The sequence below is a fragment of the Symsagittifera roscoffensis genome, chromosome 7, assembly GCF_963678635.1.
Source record: "Symsagittifera roscoffensis chromosome 7, txSymRosc1.1, whole genome shotgun sequence".
NCBI classification, from domain to species: domain Eukaryota; kingdom Metazoa; phylum Xenacoelomorpha; order Acoela; family Convolutidae; genus Symsagittifera; species Symsagittifera roscoffensis.
The window spans coordinates 2,650,582-2,673,636 of NC_087068.1; the positions used below are offsets into that span (position 1 = coordinate 2,650,582).

The window sequence follows — 23,055 nt, forward strand, 5'->3', positions numbered from 1 at the left end:
AAAAGAAGGAGAGCCGAACTCGGGAGGTCCCAGCAGGGAACCGAGGGTGAACTTCAATGAACATCAAAGGAGGAAGACAAATGGATCCACTAGAGGCAGGGGCAGTTCATCAGGCTATGCCACAAGGGGTAATACAGCATGGGGCCCGAACAGTAGAGCAAGTTCAACGGGGAACAGACAAACCTCGAACGAACGACCAACGCAAAGCACACATGCGACTGGGAGAAGCGATTCTGGCAACATGGGGCATACAAGCCCGAGGAGGAGTCACATGGGCCAAGCGGGAAACGCTCATGGTGATTCGGATTGTAGGGATGCACCGCACACAGAGCCTTCGACAAGGTGTGAGGACACTCAGGCGGGACACTCAAGGGATGCTACGGCAATGGCCACAGCATTTGAACCCCTGAACAGGTCTTTGGAGACATTCCTGACGCGGTTATCTGGAACCAATGAACGCAGTGAAAAGTCCAGAAGAGTCTTTAAGAAACCAAGATGCTACAAAGACGAATCTGATGGCTGTATTGATACCTGGATAGAGGTAATGAAGCTGCATTTCGAGGAAGAAGACTTGTCTGAGAGACAGGAATGCAGCGCGCTCACCAGCAACTTAGAAGGGACAGCCCTGAACTGTGTCATGGCCAAGAAACAGTATCAACGTGACACTGCTGAGAAAATCTTCGAAATCTTATTAAACCGTTTCGGATCAGGGGTGCAGGGGCACCAGGCGATGATGCGCTTCGAGAAACGGAGGCAGCGGGAAGATGAAACTATAGACAAGTTTCTCGATGATTTGGAAATGCTGAGAAGACGCAGCCAACCGGATGAGTCAAATCGAAGGATGAACCTGGCCGTAGCCTCAAAATTCATCGATGGTGTGAAAAACGATGAACTTCGTACGATGCTAGCAACGCATTACACACCACTATCAACTAATGCGCCAACACCGGAGGAGTTGAGACTCAAATCGAAAGAGTATCTATTGCTGAAACCTCCTTCGAGATCTGGATATTACAAGAACAATTATGGCAATTTTAACAACGGACCAGCGAACCAAGGGAACAATTGGTACAAACCGAGGGACGATATGGACAAGAGACGCTCTTGTGCTAATTGTAGTTCAACAGACATTCATGTGTCAGCATGCCCAGCTTATAAACAAGGCATGAAAGCAATAGGCTTTAGCCTCGAGGACGAAGACGCGTCAGAGTTGGAACATGAGGATTTCATGAGAGGAGTAATTGCGAAATTCGGCCCGAGGTGTTTCTTTTGCAACTTGGAAGGTCATTTTAAATCAGACTGTCCACAATTCTGGGATGCAGTGGCAGACATCAAGCATCCAAGGCATGAAGAAGCTTTATCAGGAGTGAAAGCAAGCAAGGCTCGACTTTTAAACGAAGCAGAGGCACGCAGGAAGGACAAACCTCAAGAGCTGGCGGCAAAGAAAATGCAAGCGGTAACAGGAGAAGCATGTGAACCGGAACCAGCAACTGCGGCCGATGACTTCAAGATCGATTACAAGGCAGCCGCAAAGGATGCTCTAAATAGAGTACAACAGGAACTGGTGACGAAAGAGATCGAACAAAAAGTGAAACTTGAACTGGAAAATGAAAAGCTTCAGGAGCAACTGAATACCTTCGAAGCAACGGAGTTCGAGGAGACGAAAACACCAAGCAGTATAGATATGAAACTTAAAGTGATCTCCGGTAAGAGGTTCGGCATGGCGCCGCAAGGAAAGAAGATACAGTCGATAATCTCAGTGGCTGGACACCAGGTAATAAGAAATCTGAGTGAACCATCAGAATTCACTTTAATGCATTTGGACACATATGCAGATTATCTGAGGCAGGTGGAGCCACGCACTGAGTCGAGAGCTGTGCGAGCACTACTAACGACGGGTGGCCCTCGCATGAAGAAACTTCATGGACGCTACTTGGAGGTCTATGGGCCGTATCAAATAATGCTGAACGTGGATGGAATCAGCATCTACACCAGGACTTACATAACAACAGATGATGACCAAATGGGGCAGATCTATTTGGGTGAAGAGGAACTCAAAGTCCGCAGGATAGGCCATGACGCCATGATGGAACAAGACGCGGTACATATTGGATATGAAGCAGATGTGACAGCACACCTGCTTGACACCAACGGAACAAAAATCGGAGTCACAGGGCTTCTGGACACAGGCGCGGTGGTGAGTGTGATGCCGATAAAAACCTGGGAGAGAATGGGCTTCACGCGGGAAGATCTGATTCCTACGAATCTCCGACTAGCCGCTGCAAATCGAGGAGCTATCTACGTAGCCGGAAGAACACCGGTGACGGTCCTTCACATGGGAGGACGGAACCTCTGGATGAGCTTCCTGGTGGTAGAGAATCTGGACGACGCCGACCAATTCATCTTGGGCAGAGATTTTGTCAGGAACTTTGACGTGATGATTGACTTAAACAACGGTCTAATACGGATTAGAAACCCGGACCGAAAGTATGTTAAGAGACCAATTAATAGGATAATAACAGATGAAAATAAGGTACCAGTTTTTTTGGATAGAAAAGTAAAGTTACAACCAGGACAAGCTGTAGTAGCAATTTTTAGAATGAGAAATTTAAATTCGTTAAGTGATAGCAAACAGGTTTGCTTAGTACCGAATCCAAATAGTCAGAGTTCGGTGATTTTAGGCCGGAGCTTCTCGGTAACGCGAAACGGACTGTGTGTCAGTGTGTTGTTGAACACACTGGACACCACGGTTTCAATCCAGCGTGGAAAGAAGCTTGGTTACGCATTGCCGATGAGGACCGACTATGAAGAGACACAAAACTTGAAGAAATATAGTGTGAAAGACTGTCCTTATCATGCCAATAAAGATAAAATTTTAAAGAGGATTGATGAATTAAAATCTATTCGTAAATTGTTTTCAATGAAATCCGAAACGGACGACGGCTTATCAAGCTGCTCGAATTTTCCGGAACGCCCCTCGTCATATGAACTAGATTCTGACAAACCGGTTTTGCCAGAAATAGAACATTTAAAAGGAAAAATAGGTGAGGGAGATTTTGAAAAATTGCGGGACCTCCTAGATCGGAACGCCGAAGTATTTTCAAAACATAAGGCGCACATCGGTTGCTGTAATTTCGTCGAACACGAAATCGAACTAGAAGAGGGCGCCGTTCCCCATAGGGAAGGCGCAAGGCGAATGACGCCACATAAATCGGAAGCGTGCCGAGCGGAAATAGAAATGTTGCTTGAATACGACATGATAGAACCCTCGAAATCACCATGGGCTTGCGGAGTAGTAATGGCGAAAAAGAAAGGGGGGCAGCTTAGATTTTGTTGCGACTTTCGTTACTTGAATGCGGTAACGATTAAAGATGCGTACCCGATACCGCGAATAGACGAGAGCCTATCCAAACTTGGTGATGCAAAGTTCTTCACCACATTGGACTTGGGTTCTGCCTTCTGGCAGGTTCCTCTGCGAAAGAAGGACAGGGAGAAAACCGGATTCGCGTGCGAATTGGGGTTGTACCAGTGGAAGAGGATGCCCTTCGGCTTGTGTAATGCAACAGCAACTTTTCAAAGGCTGATGGCTCAGGCTTTGACAGGAGTGACCAAAAAGTACGGGAATCTCTTGATGTGCTACGTGGATGACGTAGTCATAGCGACACCGACCCTAGAGGATCACATTGACCGGCTCGATGAGGTCTTCGGATGTATGAAAAGAGCAGGCTTGAAATGCAAACCATCGAAATGTGAAATCCTTAGGGATTCGATCAAGTACCTGGGAAGAATGGTGGACCGGCATGGTGTGAGGCCAGATCCAGAAGCAGTAGAGGCTGTGCTGACATGGAAAGCTCCTAGAACGGACACACAGCTCATGAGCTTCCTAGGGTTTGCCAATTACTACCGAGAATTCATAAAAGGATACGCGGACAAGGTGTACCCGATGCAGAAGCTGATGCGCAACAAAGGGAAAAAGTTCGAATGGAACGATGAGGCACAAGTTGCTTTCGAGAACATAAAGCGGGAACTGTGCGAAGCGCCAGTGCTGGGCATGCCTACAGAAAAGGGCATGTATGTTCTTGACACAGACGCATCGGTGGTGGCCATCTCAGGAATATTGCATCAAGAGCAAGAATGGAACGGAAGAACAGTCCTCCGTCCCATTGCATACGGCAGCAAGGTCTTGAGTGACACAGAGATGAAATATGGCGCACCGAAAGCAGAAATGTTTGCAGTAGTCACCTTCGTGGAAAAGTACCGTGCATACTTGGGGAGCGCTCCCTTCAAGTTGCGCGTGGACAACAGAGCGTTATCCTGGTTGAAGACCTACTCGATGGATCAGAGTTATATTGGTAGATGGATAGTCAGATTGGATGGCTACCATATGATAATCGAACATAGGATGCGTGATAAACATCAGAATGCTGACAGTCTCAGCAAGAAAACTGAGTTCTATGAAAGATTGGAGCAGAAGCAGGCCAATCAGGCGGAAGTAAAGGAGGGATTCTCGTTTCTGGACAAAGAAACTTATGAAGCGCTTCCCTTAACGAGATGGTTGGATAAGTCTGGACATCCAATTCCAGGGCATCCTGAGTTACCTGTAGAGAAAGCAGCTGAGATAAAGATCCTGTCCAAGGAGGATCCAGTCCCCTTAGATTTGTTGCTGCGCTCGAACCTGGTCCAGCAAGAACTCTCTCGCATGAATATAAACAGCCTCTCATTATTGGATAAAACGGTGCAAGTCACACCACAAGTAATGCGGATGCTGGGTGGATTGTTGGAAAGAGAAGTGACCAGAGATGACCCCGAGTGGACAGCAGCAGTGGCATCGCTAACAGTCAGTGAGAAAGTGAAGATCATGCCGTCCAGACAACAGCACGAGGAGAACAAGAGGGATTGTAGGACAATAGTTCAGCAACTAGTATCCTCAATACCCCAAGAGATTTTAACCAGTACTTCCTACGCACAGAAAGGACGGGAGAGCGGCAAGCAAAAGAAAACTGTCACCTTTGTAGACCGGGATAAAGAGGGTGGAGTTGTAAAACAAAATCTGCTGCAAGACTATTTGTCCGGGGAGAAGGATAAGGAGAAAAACCAGCGATCACAAGATCAACACCCGAGACAAGGAAATTTGTCCGGGGAGTCCGAGATAGACGAGAAAATTCCTGATGAGAAACAGGACCTAGAGAACAAAGTTTTGTCCGGGGAGTTCAGATGGATGCGAAGGAAATACGGACATGATCTGGAGGAGCGTGCAGTCTCCAGCACAACACCTTCGACGGATGATAAGTCAGAAAGCTCGAGAATGAACACCTATTCAGACAGGGATTCGACCTCGGGATCAGAACTGTCAGAACTGGCGATACACACGCTACTAGTGGAAACTCGGGCGAGAAACCTGGACAGAGAGGTGTACCAGGATCCTGACAGTGATCGCTACCTAATACCAAGCGAAAGAGTCTTTGACAACGCAGCGGATGACTTAGAAACGATAGCGGTATCGAAACGTTCGATAAGCCTGTTGCCGCAGAAAGAGGTAGTCAGGACTGACCTTCAGCCGTTTCAACAAGAAACACAACCGTTGGCGAAGATTTGGTGCGTTAAGATGGAAGAAGACACACATCAGCCCAACGAGCTGAACAGTCAGATGAGAGTCATGAAGACGTACTTGAAGGCGAGATACAGACTCTCGGACCTTCTAAGGGCGCAGAGAAATGATCGCATGACAAGCAACCTGAAAAGGTGGATAGAAAACGGTGCACCTGACAAAGGTGACCTGGAAGAAGACAGCTATAGGATCCTGAGACAATACTTCATGCAGAAGGAGGGGAGATTATATCTGAACAAGGACGGGATCGTGGCTTGCAGGAGAAGAGAAGAAGACAAGGTCTTATACAAATATAACGCGATAGTGTTGCCGCAACTCTATCAGACAGAACTATTATTCAGGTCGCATGATCAGATGGGCCATCAAGGGATCGACAAAGTGTATCAAAGGATCCTGAAGCGCTTTGAGTGGCCTGGGATGAAAAAGGCATGCGAGAAATGGGTGACAGCATGTCTGTCATGCCAACAGGTCAAGGATCCTAGGAAGTTGCGATTTCCTTTACAATCAATTGAGTCGTCTGAATTCAACGAGGTGGTGCAGATAGATCACCAGAAGATATGCATGACAGACAGCGGTTACAACCAAGTCTTGGTCATGATAGATCACTTCACGAAGTATGCAGAGGCCGTGCCCTGCATAACTGCCTCAGCGGAAGAGACATGCGACCACCTGATCAATACGTGGATAGCAAGACACGGATGTCCAATGACGTTTCAATCGGACAATGGAACGGCTTTCGTAGGCGAGCTTACGAAAGAGCTTATGAGACGGTCACAGGTCGCTCAGGCTCACTCCACGACATACCACCCTCAGACGAATGGCTTAGTGGAAAGACAGAATAGGACGTTAGTATCGATGCTGAGAGTATACTGTTCCAGGTATATGACCGATTGGGACAGATACCTTCCACAGGTGATGGGAGCTTATAATAGCACGCAACACTCCACCACTGGAGTCAGTCCACACATGATGCTGACGGGACACGAGAAATCTGTACCCTTGACATTCTTCTACCCAGAGTATGAGGGAAAGAAAACATCCCCACAGGTCTACGTAAGGGATGTGATCAGACGCCAACAGGAGTTGAACGACTTGTGTAGACGAAACACTCAGCAGGCACAGGCAAGGCAGAGGAAAAGATTCGACAAGAAAGCAGCTGGTGCAAAGGCTTACTCGGTGGGAGACTACGTATGGGTATTTCAGAACGTTATACCACCGAAAGGGACAAAAAAGCTTCTGAAGAAGTGGAGGGGACCCTTCATGATTACAGAGGTGCACCAAGAGGGACGCTTTTATAGACTGAGTACTGGCCGAGCCGCCCACTACGAGAACATCAAGCCACACAATCCATCGACAGAAGACTGGTGTATACCTGCAGACATGGAAGAAGGGGATTATCTAATGATGGATCCTGCTTGTGAGGTCAATGAAAAAGGCACCAGGGAGAAGAACGATGGAAACGAAGTCGTAGAGGAAGGTACGGATACACCATTGGACCTGGATCCAAACGAACAGATCGAAGCGGACGATGAAACCTTGCCCTACGCAGAGGAAGATTGGCAGGATTCCGAACAGACAGAGGTTCCCAAGAACATGGAACCAGATCTTCCGTTCACGATGCAGACTCGTCAGAAAGACGGGACGAGACTAAGAAAGAAATACAATCCTTACGGTGACGACTTTGTAGTGGATAGGATAGATCTAAAGAAAATAGTGGAGGAAGTAGTGGGTTTAGAAGAAATAACAGTGTCACAGGACATTGACATAGTCGATGATCACAACGACGAGTGGGTTGACGACTGGTCGAAACCCGAGGTGGAGTTCGACGATGAGCAACAGCAGTCAAATGAACAAGACCTGACGAACCTGCGCGTCTTAGAGTGGCTGAACGAAATGACATCAGACCCTGAAAAGACCAGCGTTACGATTCAAGACGTAGATCGCGAAAGCGCGAAATACATTAAGACCGAACGAGATGATCCTTCCTGGGCTGCCCAGGAAGGACAACTTCTCATTCCAGTTTCTAATCTTGACTTAATACCCGGTATGCGATCGACGGGGACGCCGATGGATATTTTTGTCCGGGGAGTGGGGGTAGGACTTACCCACACTGAAAACTTGATAATAAAAAAATTGAGAATAGCAAGAGAAACAGGAAACTTAGAAGCAGAAACAGGTGAAGAACCTAAGAAACCTGACATAGGCAGGGTAGTTGAGTCATATTTTAATTTACCAAATGAATATTCTAGTAACATAATACTAACAGACAGTGATTTCATACTCACAAACAGAACATGTGCGGTAGCTATCACCGCAGACATGAGTTTTAGGACGGCGCTAGCGGCAGATTTTAAGAGGGAATATAAAAACGTGGAATTCCTTTGGAAGCAAAGACCAGGGATAGGGGGCGTAGCAGCCTTACCCCCGGCGGTGTCGCAGATACCGGGAAAGTACTTATGCTTCTTGGTAACGAGGGCGACAGAGAAGCAGCACGTGGACCCAGAAAATCTAGTCTTGTCTTTGACGAGGCTGAGGGACTTCCTTGTGGAAATGGACGTGAAGGAGCTTTCGCTTCCAGTGCACGATCCAAATAGAGGAAGACTGCATCCTCGGGAATTGTACGCGCTTGTACACGTGATATTCTCTGATACGAACATACAAGTATATCTACATAAGAAATATTACTTAAGTATAGGCTGAGTGATGTGCGAGAGGGTGTTAGGCCAAAGACTAAGTTGTGTGTAATATGTGAGAGGTGCGTTATGTTATGTTATGTGTTAGGTTATTAAGATCATGGGTAAGTGGGGGTTAGTGACCATGAACAACTAAATGACGATCTTGGGAATAGATCCAAAGTTTGGACTGTCCAATCTTAGGTCGAATTCCAAAATTTTAGAAACCAATTGATTTTAATAAATTTTAGGATAAATATCTTTTTATCTGAACTGTCTTTAAGCAAATTTTAACGATATATATTAAGGTGAACCTGGCGGAAAATGCCGGAGAAAAGACAGCTGAGTTCGTGAACAGAATGTGTCAGATTACTCTGGAAACCTTCTGGACCCAGGAAGTGAAAGGACAGGAGGGATTTGAAAGGACAGACATTATGCTAGAAGGGTTGGGAGCCGGATGGACCGCGTCCTTCTTGGCAAAAGTCTACCCGAAAGTCTCGCACTACTTGATAAAGGAAATCCTCCAAGCGGTAGTGAAAGTATCGATAGTGGAATTAATAGCCCTGTTTGTGACATTTGGAGCGGAGAATTTCGTGAAAGGACCGGTGATACTGCTTACGGATGGAATACAGAACCTGCGACTAGATGGACTTTTGACATTGATCGCAATAACCCACGGAAACTTGGGAGGGCTGATGAAACTGGCACGTTGTCCAGAGCAGATGAAAGAGAGAGTGAGGAATCTGGATATGAAGAAATCCACAGACTCGTGGAACAAAATAAGAGACCTGAGACACACTCTTATCCAGTATCTCTTGCAGCAAAATCGCTTTGGAACCGGAGAAGACGAGACCATTGAAAGAGAGGAAGATGTTAGACGACATGTTGGAGGCATGCCGCTGTTAACAGATTTGAGCTTAGCTATGAGAATCGATCCCTTGGCACTGATCAGAGGAGTCACGGAGTTCGTGACAGTGATCTATGGACCAGCAGTCACCTTTGCGTTCCCTGACGTTAAAGTGGAAGCATATAGGAGGTCGGTGTTGCACCTGAACCTCATATCGGCAGTGGACGGTAGTACACTGAACTGGTGTGAGCAGCACGCATTGCGAGAGCTCATGAGTGAAGATCTGTTATTTGCGAAAATATCGGAGCCAGAGATGACAGTCATCAATTTTGATGATCACTTCTGTGACCGCATGGGAGAAGTAGAAAGAGGGCACATCGAGGTGTTTCCAAAGCTTTGGAATCTGAGGCCCTATGACAAAACGAATGGCGAAATGACCAGAGTGCCTCGTCTCACAGCAGCGTATCACAAGGTGAGAGAAGAGACGAAGGACTGGGGCGATTACAAGAAGCTACCCGAAGCAATCCCTGAATTCCCTCTGATAAGAAGGATGTTGCTCGGAGCAGTCTCCGTAGTACAAACTCCTAGGTTGAGAGCATTGGAAACCAATGAAAGGAGAGTAGGGAATTTCTCGGCGACGATGGATCCATACTTCGTGGGGAGAAATGCCGCCGTGTTACAGTACACACGATTTGCGTACACGGATCAAGCGACGAGAAGGCGAATAAGCAACGCCGCTACTCCCAAGCCTGAAGGATTTGATGAGGAATGGAGACGACTAGGCTCAGCTCCAATGAGGATGAGAGGCAGGACTGAATTGCCTGAAGCCTCAGTAATCCTGACTAGTGTGAGAAAAGAGATGAAAGTTGCGGGAATATTGCAGACGAGAATTTTCCTAGCACCCTTCGGCTGCGAAGAAACTAAAGTGGTCCATGGAGAAGAGGAAGATAAATCAGCCGGTACATTGCTCATACCGAGATTCCAGGAAGAAGCTGATGATGACAAACAAGGACCATCGAACTCGAATGGGGACAAGTCAGAAGGAGATGACGGACAGGGTGGAAACCGTCAGACGGAAGAACCCATGCAACAAGATCAAGCTGGTGGGGAAGACGACAGGGCATCGACAGGAGGAACATCCAGCCTGGATTTCAATATCTTCAGTGATCTTGAGAATAATGCAGACACGTTGGAAACGACTGAGCCAGCGGATGAAGGCATCTCGACACTGGAACCTCCGTCAGCCTTTGAGGAAATGAAACGGAATTTGCCGGAGAGCAGCTCTCCTGGCAATACAAGAAATAACGATCAGAGAATCCTCATGGAATCACCTCGGAGGAGAAGAATAGAGGCCTCAGCCAGAGTACCTTTCTTGGGAACGCTACCCGAAGAAGAATGGGAAGTACATCACCGAGACCACGAGAGTAGGACGGGATGTAAGCTGGACAGAGTGGCGTTCATGGAAGAAGTCTGGACTGTGATTCAGAGCTATGGGACCCAGTCCATTCTCAAAACAGGTCTCAATCAACCCTTGATGAGAGAAGTGCTTGACAAGCTTGATGAGTGTGAAGGGAGACTGAGTGAGTTATTGATCGACTCAGCCACTGATGAGAGTGAAGCGAATTCTCCCATCAAGATAACACCGCAGGACAATGAAGGAGAGGTGGTGTACCTGTCAAGGACCAGGAGAGGAACGGTGCGATCGAAAATGGTGATTGACAAAATCAATGCGATGAAAATGAAGTTAGGCAGCAGAGTGATGCCGAGGAGGATTGGAAAGACGAAAGTGGATTCGGAAATATCGATGAAAGCTGGTAACTCAGCGAAAAGAAAACGAGTTGAGGAAGTCATGGATTTGGGGCAAGGTGATTACCAATTGTCTGGCACAGATAGAATATTAACTGATATAGCGATGGTGCCACCCATTCTCATGGCGGGGTTAAAGTCAACCGGTTATAAATCCAAAAGGAGTGACCGCACTCTGACTGGAGCGACTTTAGAAATGGAAATACTCAGTCAATGTGGAGAGAGTAAAATGAGGGACTTCAAGCCATCTCCAATGAATCATGGAAAGGGAAGTGTTGCAGGACAACTAACACCAGTGGAATACAACAGACTGACAGTGTCTGAGACAGTGTCGATAGATGAACCCACCGGTGGATACATGGAGATGTTGGAATACCGAAACTCGGCTAGAGGGCATGTAATGGCCCTGGAAGAGGAAAAAGCCATGGAGGGTTATCTGGAAACAATGTTGCAAGGCACCACCCTCAAGCAGAAGGCGTACGGAACTTTGGCGTCGTCTGACGTACAGGCGGAGACGATCGAGCAGTTGGTGAGCCTTCCATGGAAAGCAGTAGTATTGAGGTATTTCGAAGAGGAAATGAGGACTACGCCAAGAATACATGCTCTCGTGGCAGTACCTTACGTAAGGACAGAATTACAACTCAGGCTCGCCTGGTGCATGATGGGACTGACTCGCGAAGAATATGATTCGGGAGAAAGGAAGAGATCAAAGGAGGAAAAAGTTTTCCTTATGACGAATCTGAGGGATCTGATAGTCCAGGAGGGAGCAGCAGTAGCGTGTGCAAAGCGGAGAGACGCTCTCTGTTTCATTCGATTCCTGATAGAGCAGATTTCAGTACCTGCATTAAGCACTTGTGTTAAAATGTTGAAGGAAGGCGATGAGCGAACGAAAGCCATGTTCTTGCTAGCAATGCTGGATATGCAGCAAAGTAAACCGATGAGGGTGAACATGAAAGAACCTGAGGAATTGGAACCCATGAAAAAGATAGACGAGATCAGGAGATTCTCAAACAAGGAGTTGAGGCTCATTAAAGAATCTATGGGAGCATTGCCGAAATCCAGTGAATACTGTGGACCGATCAAGAAGAAGTCATATAGCTATGTATCCGGGATTATAGGGATAGCGTACAATCCTTTCCTGAGTGAAGACATACGTGATTGCTTCTTTGATTATGAGCAGGCGGTGTTACTAAGATTCTGGACGTCCAGAATTGTGACGACTAAGAGCGTTAACAATCCACAGGCCAAATTGGGATTGGTCTTGGAAGAAGAGGTGACTGCACCTTCAGTACCAAAATCCGACAAGAGAGTGGAATTTGGGTTGGGATTCTCAGATGAATTACTGAGAACGAGCTTGATGGCAGTGTGGGAATTGATGAAGCCATCGTGGTGTCCTAGTCCCAACGCTGACTCAATATTACGGGCGACACAGGACATACAGAGGGAACTGAATGTGGACTGTAACCTGCGTGACCTCAACATCATATATAATGTGATGACAACAGCCTCTAAGAGCAACGGAGAAGATGGAGTGGAGTTGCCTGGCTGGGGACCAGAAGACTGGGTCAAACCTGGTAGCTGTCTGGCGGAAGTCTGTGGACTAGAGGGTCACGTTTGTGGAAGTCTAGACTGTGTGAAAACCCTGGAGAAACAACACAAGCAGTTGACGGTATTGTTTGGAAATGTAGTGATGAAAGCAAAAACGGAAACGGAACTGATAGCAGATTGCCATGGAGGAACCGATGTGAATCTGGTGACAGCACTAGGATTCTACAGCATGTTTGGTTCTTTAGAGTCACTATTGAATCTAGAACAGAAACATGAGATGGTCACAGCCATCAGCGTAGAAGTATTCCCAGGGGTTCTGCAGACTGAGCAGAAGTATATAGGAAAATGGAGGGAAGCAATCGAAACGGAGATGAACATCAGACACAGCGAAACTTATTGTAGACCATCAGGAGCACGATATTTGGTGGGTTCAATGTTGGCTCCAATGTGCAAGAGCAAGTGTCCTGTACATTTCGTAGCTGTGGATGTGAAGAGTACAAGAACGATTGTGGATCAAGCCTTTTCAGTGCCGAAGTGCGTGAGGTTGGCAAGAATGTCTGAAAAGTCTTACGAGTTACTGTGTAAGATTTTCTCAGCAGTTCCAGAAAGAACCAAAGAGGAGTTGGAGTCAATACTAGGAAAGAAGTTCATGGGATATGTGAGCGGGAACTTCAGTGACTTTGAAAAACAGAAACAGAGAGGATCAACTGTCACAGATTACAATGCAGTAGATGAGAATGATGAGATCCACCGAGTGATGATGGAAGTGGAGCCATTGCTGGAAGCTTCGGGAAAACGGAATTGGAGGAGCATCATGTTGACACATGACGAGTTTCCTTGCCACTGCTTGCTGCACACCTGGTGGTATCCCAAGCGTAGTAATCTGGTGTTGATCTGGGACTCTGGAGAGCTGCTCTCCATGGGTTTACCAGATTCATCACAGCCCATAACAATAGTGATAGTGGGAGTTATGATGGCGATACGATGGCTGGAAGCTCATGTGAGAGGAAATAATAGACAGGAGGCACCGACGAGAGAACAATTGCAGAAATTAGATTGTCTAAAAGATTTAGATCTTTTTGAGACAATGTGCAAAGTTCTAAACATTCCGATGGAAGTGAAGAAGATATGGGCAAGAAAACGATTGATGCCATGGTTCAGAGCTAACATGACTGCATGGTTGTACGAGTATGCGAAGAAGCATATGTCGAAACATGGCAGAGTGTACAGTGAATATCAGCTGGACATTGGGGCAGGAGCTTTCAAGCGAGCTTTCGTGACCCATCGGAATGCAGTGACCACCGCTGTGAAAAGAATTTCCAGGACGAGCGAGCGTAGTGGAAATGAGAAGGCAGAGATGCTGAAAGAAGATTTGGAAAGAAACGTGGCGTTGTGTCTCCACAACAGCTTCTGTAGAAACAGAGAATCAAACGTGGATCCCCTACCTTGCTGTAAACAGAGGGTGGAAGAGCAGAAGTGTTGGAGGACGGCTTCCAACAGCGTCAGGATAGTCAATGACGTGCTACAAGACACGGAGACCGAGAGTGCAGAGTCAGCGTCACAGGAGGAGGAAATGGAGCATTGATGAATGGTCGAGGAAACAAGAGGCAACAAGAAAGAAAATTAGAAGAATTTAGAAGTTTTAGAACTTCTAAACGACGAAAAAAGAAGAGAACAAAGGGATGATGAAGAAAAGTTAAAACTCAAAATTGTTTTATGTGTGTGAAAAACTCAAGTGAGAAACCAAGCAACCAAGTTGTAATTGAAAACTGAAACATTTAAGTTGAGTTTGGAAATTGTTGCATTTATAAATTTGCATTTTGGTTTTAGTTGAAGTGGCTTTAGAGACACTCACTTATTATTTATTTAGAAAGGCTTGAGGGAAGAGTATATTTAAATATTTCAGCCTGCATGATTGTTTTTAATCACTTAGGAAGACTGATAACTTTGTGGTGACATGAAAAACTTGAGTAACTTCTTGAGGAGGGAGGTTGTTGCATTGTTCTTTCTAACCACAAAGTTTCTTAGTTTTAATATTCAGGACAATAAACAAGCAAGATTTCCGAAGGGAAGGAGCATAGTAGGATAATTTTAGCTTGTTGGTTGGCAGGACTGTCCTGCAAGCCAACACCTTTTAAATCCAGGAGAAAAAGTTTCAATCGGGATATTGACACTGGAAGTCAGAAAATATGTTTTATCTTAAGTCATATCCTCAATGTGCAGATTAATGAAAGAATTTGAAGGCTATAGTGATGTAGTATGATGCCATTTATATTCTGCAGTGAGTCGATGTGACGTAGGTAAAAGTAATTTCGTGCATTTTGTAAATTCTGTTCGATGACACTGTAACCACTTAGAACATTGCGTGATTCAATGAGGACATTGACCGGACTGTCCGGGGAGTATGTGACATTCGACCAGAATGGCCAAAATGCAGTCTCTGCAGAATTCGGTATTTTAGCAGCAAGCCTTCCGAATTGGCGATTTAGAACGGATAAGGACGTTATTTGAACGATTAGCCAAACGGTGAAGGCTAGAAGATTCTGGAATTCTAATTTTTAAAAATTCGAATTATGACGTCATATTTCTGAGAAACGTCAGAGACGGCCATTTTAGCTAAAATAGAAAAAAGAAACAGAACAACTTTTATCTGCGATTACGAACAGTACGAAATCGAGACTAAAAAACAACAACGAACTACCGAACAGCAGAGGACGTTCCGAGTTGCAACTATTGTGCTGTTACAATAGTTGCAAGGCCGTTGCGAGCAACGGTGAAGGGTAAAACCCAGCCTTCCGAGTTATTGTGAACTGGATATTAAGAAGCTTGATTCACCGGATTCAAGAATCCGGAAGGGTCTCGGGACGTGGACTTTTATGAACTTATATTGAATTTTAGCATCCGTCATGTCCTGACTTGAATTTAATTAAGATCTTAGTTCGTTTTGACAAGAATGAGGAGCTAGAAGTAGGGGGGAAAGGGTTGATCCATCTTCGATGGAGATGATGATTTCTATCTACTGAACAAAAACAATAGTAATATAATAAGTAGTAGCCCTGTTTTTAGGAGTGACCTCGTGGTCTGGGGATACTGAGACCCAGCCATGAGCTCACTAATTTTGCATGTAATTCAGTTAATTTGAGCGTTCTGGTCGAAGCCGGAGAACAGTAACGTTTTTGTCAGCCTGATGTGAGAAAGACCACCGAAAAGTACTGGCTTGGTAGAGACGGTGAAAAACATGCAAAGCTCTGTTTAGACGCTAGCCAGTCGTCTTAAGACTTAGTTTTGTTATCCGTCGATATGTATCTTCCGGGCGAATGTTACAATCTCAAGAAAATCACGGGAGCGGAGGCTTGGTCCCCCAGAGACTGTCTATGTGAAGGGACTGTATAAACTGACTATAACAGCTGCTGTAATGTCCTAGATCTTAATTAACACCGTTATTATTTAATATTTCAGAGCATGAGTAGATAGAAAAAAGGAAAGGGTCAATCCATCTCCAATGGATTTAATATAAAACTGTCACACAAAGACATAATAAAATAGGTTGTTCGAGCCGTGTTTTTAATGACAATCACGTAGTCTGAGGATCCGAGACTCAGCTATGTGGTTGTGTTCGCATGCAAACGAAAGCTGATCAAAAGTCGTTTGACTGATGGCCTAAAAATGGTAACTTTTTACTTTGCCCTAAACAGACCAGAAAATCAACTGGCAAGGTCGAGACGGTGAAAAACGAGTAGAATTAAGGTAACTGACGCCTGCCAGTCGTTGATAGGTACTTTTTCTACGCTCCGTCGCTGTGTGATATTTGGGCGAATGTTACAGGTGTCTCATCCTTGTGTACCTTAGCTAAACCGTACAAACGGGCGGGTTGCCCCCCTGTTGATCTCATCTTAGAATATAAATGATCACTTATCTCGTCTCTTTTCAGTGATGGTAATACGATAATATTGTAGTAGCCTTGTTTTTAGGAGTGACACAGTGGTCTTAGGATACTGAGACGCAGCCATGAGCTCACTAATTCTGCATGTAACTAAAATTTGCGCGGTTTGGCCCATAGCTTTTAAGCAACGACTTTGTCGACCAAATGTTCCTGGACCACACATTGAACTGGCTTGGTAAAGACGGTTAAAAGCATGTGAAACTGAGTTTAGACGCTAGCCAGTCGTTCTAGAACCTAGCTTTATTTCCCGTCTGTATGTACTTCGGGCGATTGTTACATGTCGCTATAATTGAGTTTGCCCGTTTCACCTTAATTTTAATGTGATATTCAAATAAAAACTACGAACCAATCCACAAACCAAGATTTTTTTCTCGACCTTTCCATAACATTTCCCGTCAAATCGTGCTATCGGTCGCTTTTCTGGTCTGAATTTGCAATTGTCTCAAGAACGCACTGGTTTGTGTTGAGTTCTAATAAACTTTGAGTTCTGCACAAATCATCCTGAATGACTTTCGAGTCTCTCTTAGGTTCCATTCTGCGATAAAGTTTTGCTTTATTCGCGAATAGGCATATTTTGGAGTACAGATCACAGGTGATTGACTTTACGTAAATTAGGAATAAAAGTTGCCGTTGACAGATCCTCGGCGATTTCCACTCCCTACGCTTTGCCATTCAGATTTGAATTTGCCCAAAACCACACGCTGCAGGCAGTTTCTCAGAAACTCATTCATCCATCCGTTCAAGTGTTTTCCCAAAAATGCTGTGGTTTTTGAGGCTTCCAACTAATCGGTTAATGAAAACGCAGTCAAACGCTCTTCTGAAGTCCAGGTAAACTACGTCAAATCCAATGTGTTTGCCTGGTTGCTCAGCCATATTATTCAAATCTTCGTTGAAATAGCCTAATAAGCATCAGCCTGTGTTTCTTTTTTAACCTTTGGAGAAACCACAACCACGGTTTGGCCCGAACCATCGAGCTAGTGATTGACAATCGCGTAGGCTAACCATTGTACAATAACGACCTTGCATAGTTAGCCTATAAAATTGCTTTGAAATTGCGACGTATACTTGCTTTACTAGGTTTTATATTTGCAACGCAATGAAATGTATAATAAACAGAAGTCGAAGGTTTTTCGAAGCTTTGAAAATCTGCCTTAGTTATTGGGCACGCCCATTTTTTTGGCCTGGAAAAAACTGAAAGCTTTGAAACTATGAGATTTGACAGGAAATACCCTGACCATTTTTAGGTTAAGCGTTCAATCGAGAAACGCGGTCTTGGGAATATTTCCTGCTTAATCAGCCCCGACCTAGTTTTGTTCAGAAAAAACTTATGCTAATTTCTAACTTTTAACCGATGTCAAGAGTATTTTTGGCTTTTCTTAAAAACTACCCTTTCAATCTGGGATGAATGGTTCAATCGGAAGAACCGGTTTTAAGAACTTCTGCAGACGACGCGGCGGCTTCTTATTTTTTTTGTACGAAAATTGTTGGCTCTTTTTCCTTCTCTCCCACTTCACACGAGCATGAATTTTTTGGTGTAACGAGTGGTTCTACAAGGTTAAATAAGAATACCAAATTTGTTTGCCATATCTTAAGTTGTCAGCATCTCCCTTTCGTAGCAATCGGAAAATGCGAACAATACTTTAAATTCTAAAATTTCGCAGGTGGGGGAAGGAAAAAGAGCCAAATTGCTATGTCCTGGGAAGCTTCAATTGTCTCATAAATTTTCCTAATTATAGCAGTTTTAGGCATAGTTCTGATCTATAGGCTTCTCGTCCAATTTGAGAAAAGATGTATCCTAGAAGTTTTCCCAGTCTTTGTCCAGCCTCGATTTGAACAAGTTGATGTGAACGCTGGAAATTAGGACTCTGGTAGTGAGATCCAGTTGTTTATGGCTGCTATAGTGAAGAAGCTGCTTCGTAAACAAGTTCGTGACTTTCTTGTTATTAGTTTGCACGAATTATCTTGCATCGAAATGAAGCTTTTGCGGGGCCCGTATTAATATTTTATCGGTAAATACAAACTTTTTTTTTTTGACCTAGTTTTTTTAAAATATTTTTCATGTTTTTTTTACTTCTTGTGTTTTTCTAATGTTTGTGTTGTATCGCAAGTGATGCGAAGCTTCACCTCTGTGTAAAAAGTTTAAAGATGGGATTAATTGAACAGGTAGCGTTTTTTAAAATATTTATTAGTAACGTAATAACGAGGTATAGTCACGAGTGCCTTCATCACATATTCCAGTCACAATCCTGGGAATTTTCTAGATATGGAAGTGATAATGATAAAGAGATGATTTATTTTGATGTATTTTAAATTAAACTCGATACGGGTTACATTTCTTCAATAAGAACATGTAACTCGACACGAGAAAGTTTCTTTCTTACAAATACTCATGACTTTTTTTGTCTTAAGCAAAACTAGCTGTGGTTGAGGAACCAAAATAATACAATAATGTGGTAATTCTTTATACTCGGTCTGGAATGCTCTTTTTACAGTTTCCCACACCCTCGAAGGCAATTCAATGTAAAAATTTGTTCACTTGTTGACGCCGACAAGTTTTATTGCAGTTGAATAAGTCTTTTTAGAGCTTTCGTACCTAGAATTTCAGGAAAAATCAAACAGAGAGCCATAAAGAATTATTTCACTGCGCCAAGACAAAAAGTAAAAATTTGCACGTGGTTTTTTAAAGTGTAAAGGTAGAAACGTGAAATGTTTACCATTTATTTCTGTAAATTGTGAATGATGGCTGTTAAGAAAAATGGTTCAAAAAGTTCACCAAAATCTAAATTTTCATCCCGTCGAAACAGCTACACTCCGAGATCGGCTGTATCTTCGGCACCTGCATATGCGTTAACATGTAAAAGGCATAACCCATGCGAGCTCTGTGTAGACATATGTCCTCCTAACTCACGAATTGGCTGTCGGTGTAATACTTCAGCCACTGCAAGGACGTGCAGATGTCCCCAGAAGCTAGGAAAGAAGTTCATTTGTGATTCATATAAAGTGAGAGTTTGGACGGAGCAATTGAAAGCACGAGCAATGCATGGGCAACCTGGTCTGCTGGGCGAGAACAAACCAATTTCAAGGCGCGATCAGTTTTCAAGTACATATGCCTTGGCGTTCATTGACCCAGATAGCAGAGACTACAACAATCGGAATGTTGACAGACCTGCAGGAGTGGCTACGATGAAAGTTCCGGCGCCTCCGGAGAAGAAAAGACCACAAAGAGGATGTTGTGTATGCTCTTCATGGGATGATGGCCGAAGCAGTAAGATTTTTTTCATCTCAAATTAATTTTAGTTCCTAATTTTATTGTCGACATTAAATGGACAAAAAAATTGGCAAATGATGAGCTTGTAGCGAATAGTCTTATTAAATAGTCAGTTGAAAATCATATTTATTTTCAAAAAGTAGGAAAAGGGAGTCTCGAAAAAAGTTGGTTGGGCCGCCTGCGCATTAAAACAAATTCTTCGAAAGTAAGACTCTTCCCCCCCCCCCCTCCCTCACCACTAAAAGATCAATTTTATGGCGTAACGAGTGGTTTTACAAATGTTATGTTTGGAGAACAAGATTGTTTTCTTTGGGGGGGGGGGAAGGAGCCTAAAAATTTGTCCTCAATCGTGCCGAGTACGCAGGCAGCGTTCGCAACCTGTATTGCGGGTAGATTCTCTGCTAAAGAAAACTGCCTGCCCTGGGTTTCTCGGTACATGTGCTCAAGTTCTTACAGAGCTTAGAAGAAGCTCAGTGGAAGGGCCGGCGGCACCGTGAACTTCAAAAGCTATTGGTTGAAAAATATATCCATCATAAAATAAAAACATATGATATATAAAATAGATCCATCAGCCTCAGCAGTATAATCAAATACATTTATTTTAGATGCCACTGTACGAAGTCACGGAAGCCACTCGGACGAGTGTGCCTATTGCGGTTTCAAAGAAGGGGCTTTCGACTTCCGGCCCAAAATCAGACGCAGCCAGAAACAACAGCGAAGGTCTCTCACTACTATGACCAGTCGAACTATTCGAGATGCGGAGACTTCTACAGATACCACAAAAAGCGGATTCAGGGATAAGGGTGCTCGAACCTCTGATGAAGTGCTGACCAAACTTGACAGCATGGAAGAAGATCTAAACTACCTGAACAAGCAATTAATGACTACAGGAATTGGAGGCGGGAAGGAAGGGAGGGCGAATGAAAGCACCCCTAAGGCGCAACGGAAGAGCAAAAACCTATCCTTGGCAGCAGAAGTCATGCAGAAAGTTGCGGATGCTAAAGAAAAAGAACTTGAGAAAAACAGAGCTTTGTACGAAGAGAAGGCAAAGTATCTAGAAGAACATCTTCTGGTTAAGAAAGAAAGAGCATTTGATCCGGGTTATGCTCAGTATACGCAATACGCTTACTAGAATTTTTTAAATTTAATTGTACAATTTAGATTACGAAGAATATAGCAACTTTGGCTGAATACTTTGAACTATGAGTATAGATTCGTAAAACAGATGAAACGACTGCTTCTAAATACCAAACTTTCAAGGCAAAATTTGGTGGTTTTTAAAGGTTAATTATGAAGACCAAAAGTGTTTGTCATAGTCTAATTATGAAAAAATCAATTATAGACCAAAAATAAACGTGAAGTTGAGTCACACTTGCTTCTTGAAAGTTATTTCAATTTGGTAATAAAGTGGTTTTTGTTAGACTGCCGAATTTTGTTTCCAGTAAAAAAAATTTCGTTTTCCAGTAACTAGCGACCGTTCGGCATTCATAGTCAAATCATTCTGAAACAAGATTGAACAGTTCAATGTCAGAACCTTTAAAATGACATTTGATGTTCTGAATTCCTTTGAAATGCGTCAGCGTGAACAAGTGAACAAATTCTTACTAGAAATATTTAATGGCAATTGTTTTATGAATACTTTTTTTTGTGATTCTACGAAGTTGTGGGAAACTAAGAAAATTCCGTGAATGGGGGTTCTTACTAAGCGTGTGGGTTGCCCTATTTTAGTTTTGTTTCAAATCAATATGCTGGAGGGGGCTCTTATTTGGAACCACACAGTACTATAAATAAACGTCAAACGGAGTTGAGAGATCTATAAAGTACTCGCTTATTTCCCTTTTTAGACCCTCCCTAAGCAACAGAAAAAATGTAGCCTGCAAATTTTTTTTATCACCGATCCCTGGCGCACACTGACTGCCAGGGCTTACTTCTTTGGGGATGGTGGTGTTTACCGCCCCCCTTGAGGGGCAGTGGACGTTACCATCCGAACGTTACCGAAATACGATTCAAACCGTCGACCTTCGTGTTAAACGCTGAAAGTGTTACTCACTTGGCCACGACCGCAAAGTTTTAAGGCACTTTTCAAGTTTTCCACTCTGGACTTAAACATTACAAAATGATGTTTTTTAAACAATGCTTCATAGAGAAATTTTCTGCCCGCCATGTTTAAGCTGCTTTGACGTTTCATTTTTGCTGTTGAATGACAGAGTTTTTTTCACGTTTAAGCTATATCGTATATTGCAATGTGTAAAAAATGTTTTCGATTTTCCAGTGTGAATTCAGTGTTTGTTTCACCAAGCTGGAAATAAGCAACCAAATAGTGGGCTGCTGCCAGGGGTTGCTAGTTTGGTCTTTAAATGTGATTACCGAAATCCTTTTAGCTTACAAGATACATTGATTTTGGTGATTTTTTTTCACAAGTTTTCAGAAAAGTTAGATTTTAAAAAATTCACAGACTTCTAATTCCCATAGCTGTAATTGGGTTCTGTCAGGGTACTCTCAGGAGTTGCAAATCTTGCTTCTAAGTATGACTGCTCGAATGCTTTTGGTTTTCGAGATGACTTTAAATGATTTTTATTGTAGAATTAAGGTGGATTTGTGATTCCCAACGCTATACTGAGGCTTTGCCAGGGTACTCTCAAACGTTGCAAACCTTGCCGCAATATATGACTGCGCAAGTTCTTTGTTTTCGAGATATGACTTTTTGTAATGATTTTTTCAAAAATTTCAGAAAACCTAGATTGAAAAAATTTCTAATTCCCAGCCGTGTAGTTGTGTGCTGTCAGAGTACTACCAGAAGTTGCGAATCTTGCTTTCAAATTTGATTACACAAATGCTTTTTGTTTCCGAGATATGACGTTTTTAAATTGTTTTACGAACAGGCTAATGAAAATGAAGACGTAAGTTAAGCAGGAATCTCATTTATGATTTTGTGGTTTCCATATAAGTTTTCCATAAATAGGCAAAGTGCAGATGCCCCCGTCTGTTTGTTACAATTGCTTGTAAAATTTTCAGGAATCAAGGGGAAATGGAAAAGAATCTGGTTTTTTGTAAAGCATTTAAAATACGTTTAAAAATTTGTAATACGTTTAAAAAGTGAAAAATACTTGAAACAACAACATAGATATCAGTCAAGGTGACCAAATATAAAGCGACTGTGTCCTAAGTCATGTTTACAGAAACACGGTAGTTAAAAGCCTCTTGAAATTCCAGAAGGCGTTTAACTACTGTGATTTTGGTAAATTTACTTGGAAATGCAAATAATTGGATAATTTGAAGCTAGTGTTTTTATGGTCAAATTGCACATGATTTTTTGGATAGTTTGAAGCTAGTTTTTAATGGATGTGATAAGTTTTTATATCT

The 23,055-nt window shown here is 43.6% G+C and overlaps 3 protein-coding genes across 6 annotated transcripts in view; all 3 read left to right on the top strand.

Annotated features, from left to right (window-relative positions):
* Positions 1-23,055, top strand: part of LOC134851691 (putative Ras-related protein Rab-33) — a 524,903-nt gene that overhangs the window by 256,498 nt on the left and 245,350 nt on the right. The window lies entirely within an intron of this gene.
* Positions 1-23,055, top strand: part of LOC134851692 (bis(5'-nucleosyl)-tetraphosphatase [asymmetrical]-like) — a 96,121-nt gene that overhangs the window by 59,839 nt on the left and 13,227 nt on the right. Inside the window, exon 1 of one of the 2 annotated variants that reach the window (XM_063867888.1) lies at positions 19,796-19,799. The exons of the other annotated variant lie outside the window; for it this stretch is intronic. The gene's annotated coding sequence lies outside the window, so the exon portion shown is untranslated. Of the gene's footprint in view, positions 1-19,795; positions 19,800-23,055 lie in introns of those variants that run through there. 2 annotated transcript variants of the gene reach the window in all.
* On the top strand, positions 18,087-20,873 carry LOC134851690 (uncharacterized). 3 transcript variants are annotated; one of them, XM_063867884.1, is made up of 3 exons: positions 18,087-18,348; positions 19,312-19,689; positions 20,298-20,873. In XM_063867884.1, exons 2-3 carry the CDS (start codon positions 19,461-19,463, stop codon positions 20,822-20,824), a joined length of 756 nt encoding a protein of 251 aa, XP_063723954.1. In that variant the 5' UTR covers positions 18,087-18,348; positions 19,312-19,460; the 3' UTR covers positions 20,825-20,873. The 3 variants fall into 3 exon arrangements, with proteins under 3 accessions (XP_063723954.1, XP_063723955.1, XP_063723953.1); XM_063867885.1 differs by having other exon boundaries at positions 19,360-19,689; XM_063867883.1 differs by lacking the exon at positions 18,087-18,348 and having other exon boundaries at positions 18,525-19,689.